The 9,268-nt window shown below is 44.4% G+C and overlaps 1 protein-coding gene across 1 annotated transcript; it reads right to left on the bottom strand.

Annotated features, from left to right (window-relative positions):
• Window positions 1-1,012: 1,012 nt before the first annotated feature.
• Window positions 1,013-8,063, bottom strand: kctd7 (potassium channel tetramerization domain containing 7). The gene is made up of 4 exons (XM_018741920.2): window positions 7,088-8,063; window positions 3,934-4,103; window positions 3,337-3,515; window positions 1,013-2,729 (listed from the first exon to the last, which is right to left on the bottom strand). Exons 1-4 carry the CDS (start codon window positions 7,484-7,486, stop codon window positions 2,353-2,355), a joined length of 1,125 nt encoding a protein of 374 aa, XP_018597436.2. The 5' UTR covers window positions 7,487-8,063; the 3' UTR covers window positions 1,013-2,352.
• Window positions 8,064-9,268: the final 1,205 nt, after the last annotated feature.

Below are 9,268 nucleotides of genomic sequence, written 5' to 3'. Positions count from 1 at the left end.
TGGTTGGCAGAAGACCGGACGCTTTTCAGGACAACTGTCCATAGAGTCGCCATGAGTCCACATTGACTCGACGGCACCTGACAACAACATCACAGAGTATAATTGCAAAATCATGTAGTTAATGTGAAATGGACTTGGTAACTTCATCAAATGGTTTTGTGACTAAATAAATACACTTTAATTGTTGTGCATGCAATAACTGATATGTCTCTTGAAATGTTGGGATCACAATTAGAAATTCATCCTCTTTTCCCCACTGTAACTGGAGTAAGAAGCCCACAGACAACGTAGAGACTTCATATAGAATGAAAGCAAATTGTATTTGTACATAATTATAAAACCTGCAAAAAGCACATGGCTGAAGGTATGCACAGAATGGCACAGCATCATTTGCAGTGTCCAGTTAAAGCAAAGTGGTCATTTTCATAAATTTAAATTGAGGGACACTGCTAAACTTGCATAATGTCAACTGTTCCATGCTAAAGTAGGTTTAACTTCACCTAGGTGATCTACACCGGCTCATGTGAGATATATTTAACACCTGTACATCACATGTACAAATATGTACCACATATTACTGCAGAGCTTGGGTACAACGGGATCATTTCTCACGCTGGTACTGACCACAACTACTAGAGGATCACGGCCAGGCTGTTTAGTGACCAGTGAGTATGAAACATCAGAGGACAACGTAGAGCTATTATTCTCCATCGGCTGTTATATGACTAACGTATACACGAAACCGGCACTTACGCTGCATTTCTCAAGCGTGCACCCCACTTATTAATTATTTTGAGGTAATCTTTTTTCAGCTGATATAGCCTGTAATTTCTTACAGCTCTCTGTGAAACAAAATGCAAGTAAAAACAGCTGCCAACCACTAGCTTCACTAAATGCACACCTGGGAGACTGGGAAAAAAAGAAGTGAAAAAGTTCATGTCGATGGATGCAAAAAAATGCAAATGCAAAAAAAAAAAAAAGTAAGAGGCGATACTTAAAGGAACATTAATCTTCTACAGAAAACTTTCCACAAGTTGCGATACAACAAAAGTGTTCTGAAAATGTTTTCTAGATGAAGATTTTTTGTTTAAATTTACATGACCACCTTGATCCAGAAGCTACAGCCATGAAAAAAAAAGAAACCCAGAGTTTGCATATGTGTCTTATCTAGTAAGTTTCTAAGGCAACAAACTGTTAAGCAATTACAACTGTGGCTGTGGTGAACAATAGCAGGGTATTTCCATCCTTATATAGATATTATATCTGTATCATTTTTCTCACACAGCAGTTAAAGAACTGACTTATTTTCCCTCTGTTTCAAACCAAAATTTCCACAAAAGTAAATGGTCGGTCTTGGCTACTAACACGCAAAGATTTTGAAAGTTGTCAAAAAAGTAAAGGATATTTACTCGCAAAATGTAAAAACAACCAATTTTTGAAGTTAATGGAGACAAACAGTGAAGACACCCAAAACCGAACTTAATTTCACCCACGTTAATTTCCTCTGGGTATTTTAGGGGGCAGTTTCACAAGTGACAAAACTGACCACAATATAGAACCGTTTTCTAGGGTGGAGACAACCATCGCTCTCTGCCTTTAATGGATTAAAGTAATCATTCAATAACAAAACAATTTGGAAAATAATTGGACATCCATTTTCTAGGATGTCGAGTAATGAAATAATAAATTCAATTAAAAATACCTGACTTCTCTGAACATCTTTTCCCTCTACAGACACCTCTCTGCTCTTTCACCAGCTCTTCAGCACAGCCTTCATTTGAAATTAAATTGTGACAGTTGCAGGTTGCCTGATGCCGTTTTTCTGATCTGGATATAGTGGAGATAAAAATCCAGAAATCATTTAACGAGAAAGTAAACAAAATGTGCATCTACGTATATTCGTTGAGATATTACACCAAAAAGATTCATTTCATCCAGTTATTTCATGAAAGTTCTGGTGAACCGCCATGACAAGACAACCCTTTTTATTTTGCCACCACAAAAACTTACTACCAAGTGACAAGTGGCCTTGAGAATCTGCTGCAATCACAACGCTTATGCTGCGGGTGCGGTAAACTCAGCAAAAAGTAGCTTCTCTAAGGATTTATCCGAATCCAAAACCGCATCCAAAAAACTGAAAAGGACGATCACGTTATAAGAGTTTATGATTAAGTCACAGCAGCAAAACCACAGTCTGCAAAGAAGCATAACATTAACCTGGGGATTAGATACTGCAGGGGGAAATGTTTTAACCATGACTGAATCCACCTCAAGCTACCAGCAGCAGGACAGGGCTTTGAGGCTAATGTCAGTGCCATGTTGCAGAGAGGGAGTAAAGGCAAGGGATGTCCTTCACCACCAAGTTATCTTGAACTCATAGATGGGCCTCTTGCAGTAGTAGTGGTTAATGAGATGCTTATCGCACACGCCGATGCACTGCTGGTCAGCGGTGATGCCGCGCTCTGCCAGGTCGCTCACGATGCAGTGGAGCAGGTCATACACGTCCGCCACTGCCTCCCAGGGCCCAAAGGACACATCTACCTCGCAATGGTGTTCAAAGAGCTTGGTCTCGCTCTCAGAGCGCTCAAAGCGCAGCGAGTTGAAGAGCGGCCGCTCGTATGGTGTGATGGGCATCTCTTCCTTGTAGACACAGACCTTCAGCTTAGCAAAGCGTGCCTTCCTCTGCATGGCCCGCAGCTTGGCGATCTCCACAATTCGCTCGAGGTTCTCTGCATGGAGAAAAGACACCCAGAGCTCAGCTAAGCAGGGATTTGTACGGAAGGCCTAGTTCAAAGGTTGTGCTAAACAAGAAAACTTGGAACGAAATCTACAGAAAAAGAAATATATAACAATTTGTTAAAGCACCTTCATCAGTGAAGGCAACTCTGGGATCGCTTGATCCGCCATCTGGGTCTGGACCGTGACTTCTGTCTTCATAGACTCTAGCCCTATAATGCATGACGTACTGGACCTCCTTTAGACACCATCTACACAGGCCCTTTGTGATCACACAGCAATACCCAGGAGGGATGGGCAGGACCCGGTACTTAGACACCAGGAGATCTATTTTCTCCCATTCTTCCTGGCTGGGAGTTTTTTTTGTTTTCTTCTCCTCAACTGCCAGCTTTACTTGTCTACTGTTCTCTAGCGTTAGCATGTTACTTTTCTGATTACAAACATCTTTGCTCAATCGTTCATCATTATGCACCGCTCTGCTGAGAAGAACGTTGTGTAAAATAAATTGAAATGAACTGAATCAAGCAAAATGAGCTTGATGCATAAATAAAAATATGTACTTGCATGGGCAGAATACACAGCTGCCAAAATTCATCTCACCTTTATAGTAGGGCAGGAGGTCAAGGAAGGCCTGGCGCACTTTCTCCCCCGTGAGTGGCTGGGTGTCCTCCAAGCTGTCCAGCAGGGGACCGATGGCATAGTACTGGGCTTCCTTGTGGACTGCCCGCACACGCTCTCTCTGGGGTAGCTCGCCCTCCCGCAGAAAGTTCAGGATATCCCTGCAAACAGCGACGCACAGAGTCACAGCAAAGATGTAAAAGAGCAGAGGCTGGGGGTACAATTCCCCTTCAATGTAACAGTTACCCTTAATTCACCCCATCCGATATTTGTACATAACTGGACAGAGTACTACTGCTAATATAGTTCGATATCCCCTAGTACCTGGAATTTCTACATTTTATTTTTTTAAAGCTTCACCTTAAACAACTGCGATCTTATTGAATGAAAACACCACAAATACAGCAGGACCAGGTAATCATCAAACCCCTTTACATGCCTGTTATTTCTGAGGCTTATTTAAACTATCCTGTACCATACTATTAGTTCAATCAATAACGTGTTATAACTGCTAAATATGTAATATGAGGACAGTGGTTTTTTGTTAATTATGTCCACCTAACAACACCCACAATTTACCCAAAATATGCTCCATCACGGTCGATGAAAAAGCGCCCCTCGGCGTCGCGAGGAATGTGATGACGTCCGCTGAACATAGCGGCCAGCATAGTGTCCTCAAAGCGCCGCAGGGTGGAGAGCCGAGTGGTGAAGTAGGTGCCCCCCACGTTCAGGGGGATAACCTCTGGGAACTGGAGGTTGAGACAATACGGAAATACTTGACATGAAGCTCACGGACAAGAGAGTCCTACACTTGACAGCGTCTTTAAGCAGAGCAAGTGAAAAGGTAAGCAACGCAGCTAAGTACCATTTGGGAAAAGACCTGGGTTTCAAAGGTTGAAAAACTCTTAAGAGTCACAGTCTGTGGTGCTGAAACCACTTTGTTGAGCAGAAACTCCTCCTCACACAGAACTTGTGCTGCTAGTATCAGAATAGGTAGCCTGTTGGATGCTTTTGATGCACCGTAAGGAACATTTCTCTGCGTTGGCTTTCTATAGCTGCTCGGATCCGATGCAAGACCCTGGTTTTGGCCTACAAAAGCATCAGTAGAACCGCTCCCAGATATCTACAGGACTTGATCATCCGTTACACCTCAACCAGACTGCTATGTTCCTCCACATCTGCCCGCTTGGTGGTTCCACGCACGAAAGGTAAACCACGGAGGTTCTCGGTTCTGGCTCCGTTGCGGTGGAACGACCTCCGCCTCTCACTCAGAACTGATGAATCTCTTGTCCACATTTAAAAAGGGCCTTAAAACTCACCTCTTCCGGACTCACTTTGACCATCATCTCTTAAGTTCATGTAGGGTGTAAATATTCATGCGCTATAACTTTAAGATCATGCCCCGATAAACTTTTACACAGATACTTCTGTAATGTAACGTAAATGTTTATATGTATCTCCAAAAAAAAAAAAATAGTAGGAAGATGATCGGGAATCGTCGATATTCTGAAAGCTTTATGCAGCTACCCGTGCGATGAACATTGGTTCATATGGTGGAAAGAAACAAACTAACTGTACATAAGAATCACACATCTGCATATATGTCTCTCATCCTGCTAATGTAATGAACACATTGTATTTTCTACATGTAAAATAATGAATGAATGAATACATGTAAAAGTTTCCCTGGCATAAGCTGTACTAAAACTGTCCTGTCCTGAATAAAATGTACATTCATTGGTGTAGCTCTAAGGTATGTTTAGGCTTTTTTTAATATACCTCAGTGTTCAGAGCTCAAATTAACTGTCATTGAAAACATTCTACACAAAAATACAGAATAATTTCAATACATTTATTCATATGACACTTTTTCCAAAGCAATCTGGAATCTTAAGCTACTTACAATGATTTTTAGAGCAGGGTAATTTTACTGGAGCAATTAAAGACTGGTACCCCGCTCAAGAGTACCACAGCAGGACATGGAAATCAAACCAAGGTTCTTCGGGCCCAAAGGCAGCGGCTCTAACCACTACGCCACCTAGTGAGCCTTTCCACAAAATAATCATTTTAACAGCATAGTAAAAAACATTAGGAAACGCCTATTTCCCCAGTCGACACTTATTTTACCGGAGTTGCATTGAGATCCTTCTCTTTAGAGCAGAACACTGACTGTACAACTCCAAGAAACTGGAATTAACATACCCACACCTATGATTGTGAGACAGACCACACAAAATCACACAACTTTTCACGTCATTTGCGTACAAATATACTGTACGTAGACACACACATAGCGCACTGCTCTTAAGAGCACTATGACATTCGATGACTGATGACTACGAATATCTACATACAAACACACACACCCATCATCTGAAACTGCTTGTCCCATAGAGGGTCGCAGGGAACCGGAACCTAACCTAGCAACACAGGGCTTAAGGCTGGAGGGAGAGGGGACACACCCAGGTCAGGACTCCAGTCCATCGCAAGGCACCCCAAGCGGGACTCGAACCCCAGACCAACCAGAAAGCAGGACCTGTCCAACCCACCACGCCACCATGCCCCCCCCTTACAAATACCTAGGGGGCCAGGAAACATACTGCCCCAAACATCCATCAGATATATCCTCATTTTCCGACCAGTAGACACTGAGAAATAATGTCTCAAGAGATCACAATATGTTTATAGGATGAGAGCAGAAAGTGATGTAATAACTGTATGTTTTACCCCCAGATCTGTGTGCCACAGGATGGCCCAGGAGTCACATCTCTTCACAGCTTTGTGTGCAGGAATCTGATGGGGTGCCAGTTTTTTTTTTTTAATACAAGATTTTCATATGTCCGAAACATACGAATGGGCTTTTCTTCAACATATTTTAAAAACAATACCATGCCTGGTCAAAATTATGATATGGTTTTACTAACTTTACTGTGGAGAAGTAATCATCCTTCAGTTATATAATCATTGTTACGTTTGATAACAAGCATCTACTGCCAAAGAAATATTACTAAATGTGGACAAAAAAAAACACACACACATACCCAGCAGCAAACAATTATTTAAAATTGGAGAAGACTGTCGTTAGAAAACGACCGGGACAGAAACTACAGGACTTGTATTGTATTGTGCTATTTTGCTAAGTCCAACATTGAAACTGATCGCTGCTGCTGGGAGTTTTAGCCGCTAATAACGTGATTAATTGCGAGGTATTATTCTGATGACACGTTTGCGAAGGGTGTGTCGAGCGCCATCAGCGCAGATCAGCGTCTCCGCTACGGGACGACTTCCCTGGACGCGATTAAAGAAGGTCGATCCCAGAGAAAGGCCACTCTTTGACTGACGTGTGGCCTGGCCAATTAGAACACGGCACCATTCTGCTCCGTGAAATAACGAACCAATCGCATTGCAGCGATCCGGAGGAGGCGAGGGCTGGTAATTCATCTGTTGCCAATGGAGACCAATCTGTCTTGGGGGTGTAGAAAGACGTGGGAAAAGCGAGTCTAAAAACATCCGTAAATAGACGAGCTGCTGGAAAGCCGAACTTCCAGCGGGGGCTTACTTACTTACGTGGAAGCACAGTAAAAGCCACATCATGCATCCGCACACAGAGTTACTGAATCCTAGGCGCAAAAACAAGTAAGCAATCAAAAGAACAACAACAAGATCAACAACAAACGAGAACAAGCACCCCAACACAACCCAACACAACAGCATCCGCCCCCCGTGGACTCACCTCCTGGGCGGCGCTGGCGGAACCAGGGCGCTTGCTCGGGCTCAGGGCTGTTTTCCTCAGATCTTCCTCGGCCCAATCCGAGCTCGACATGATGGCATCATCACCTGGCTTCTCGCTGTCGCGCGCGGGGGAAAAGGCCACCACCACCATCGCTCCGGGCTGCGGGACGCCGCCGGCGCGCCTGTCGTGCGCGCACCTCCTCACCGGGAGCGGGCCCGTGTGAGCAGGAGGAGCGCGTCGGCCTCCGTTCGAGCCCGCGCCGCATCCATGCTGCTGCATGCACGCACGCACCCGGCCGCGGGGACAGATGGCAGCGCGCGATCGCAGCGCGAGAGGAGCCCCGCGTCCGCCCGCCCGTCCGTCCTTCGCTGCGTGCGCGACTGACAGAGCAACTGACATCAAACTAGGGGTGGGACTTGAGGGCTGCTGAAGTGGACGCTTTTTAACGATGCTGCGCGTCCCGCTGCGCTGCCTCTGCCCACATGTGCGCGGTACTGAGCGGCGGGCGCAGAGCCAGAGCCAGAGGCTCGCCGATCATCATGTCCCCGAAAGAACTTCGCTGTCAACATGTTGTCCTGCTGCTGCTGAGCCGCACAGACATTTTTCGAGAGTAACTACACAGTTTGCGCTTCTCCACGTAGTTATGATCCATGGAAAATGTTTAGCGTCGCAGGGGGTCCCGCTACAGGACCGTATTGAGACGGTCAAAGCGGAATGACGCACAGCATGGCAGTGATGCTCATGCAACGCCATATACACTATACTCATGTGTGCAGTAGAGTATTTTACCTTGCTCTAGGACTGTAAGCAGGGAGTGCTATTTGATCCATCATTCAGGTAACAAGTTCATATCCTTAACCACTGCTCTGCCTGCTGGTGACCATTTATAAATGATAATACGGGGATGGGCTGGTATTGCAGTGCTTAGAGCTGCTGTAACTGGACCCAAAAGGCACAGGTTTGAATCTCACCTCCAGCTGTAGCACCCTTGAGCAAGGTACTTAAAAATTTTTCCAGTAAAAAAAAAAAAAAGATACAAAGCCAGCTGCATAAATAGGTACATAATTGTAAATAGATTAATGTTGTAAGTTGCCTTGGAAAAAAAAAAGTATCAGTTAAATGAATAAATGTAATAACGGTAAACTTAAACTGCCCATGATTGTTACATTTGTTAATGTGGCCCAATTTTGAGTTTATTACCAATATACTTTTTCCAGTCTTTATTCTTCCATACTGTAATTCTAAATACAATCAATCAGTCCCCCACTATGATTGACCACTTTTCAAATCATGATGTAAAAGGTTGATAAGAAAGTTATTTTGAAAAAAGACTGGTGGAACGTGTCTGGGACTGATGCTATAGTGCCATTATGATAGGCCTGCGGCCCAAAAATTATACGCAACCTGCATGGGTGACACTAGATGTGCTGCAAAGGTACTTGGATATGTCCATTAGAGGAGACAGAAGAGGGTTATAGGAACAGGGTTGTTGCATGTTTGGAAGATGTGATCACAGGTATCTCAGATGAACGGTGTTGTTTGATTTGGATCTCTTCACGAGGAAGGAAGACTGCACGATTTCTCAGAAAATGGCAGAGAAAACAACAGCAGCGCAGTGAAAAGATTAGCTCTTATCGGAACTGCGGCATCTTCTCCGTAATCTGTCGCGTGATTGTTTTGCTTGAGAATTCTAAAATTCACTGCATCCTCTTGCACCCTAATTGTATAATTCTTTTTCCTACGAGCTATGTGCAAATATTGGGGACGGGAGGCAAATTAAGACTGACAACACTGGGGGGGAGGGCATGTCCACACCGTAAACCCTGTGCTGAGATCTCTGAGACAGATGGAGAGGACACGGGCAATTTAAAAGTGGCTCTGCAAATGTGGAATGTCCATGTAAAAAGCCCTGGTTGGGATGGGCATACTTATAGTCCACTGCTTGAGGAGGACTCTGGTCTATGATACTGGAACATGTCCAGGTTGGGTTCTCCCAGGTGGATGAGAGGGTTCCCTCAATGCCCCGCAGACAGAAAACCTCTGACTGATGTCTCTGCATATGCACTGAACAGCTGTTCACAGTATTGGGTTTTTGTCGGGAAGGTTGGTGATGTACTTGAGAGGGTACAGTCTGCTTCCTCCATGGTCCTACTGGGGGAGTCCAGCACTCATGGTCTGTCG

This window comes from Scleropages formosus, chromosome 25 (genome assembly GCF_900964775.1).
Source record: "Scleropages formosus chromosome 25, fSclFor1.1, whole genome shotgun sequence".
Lineage (NCBI taxonomy): Eukaryota > Metazoa > Chordata > Actinopteri > Osteoglossiformes > Osteoglossidae > Scleropages > Scleropages formosus.
Note: the sequence above shows the minus strand (reverse complement) of the source record. Positions and strands in the feature narration are given on the sequence as shown.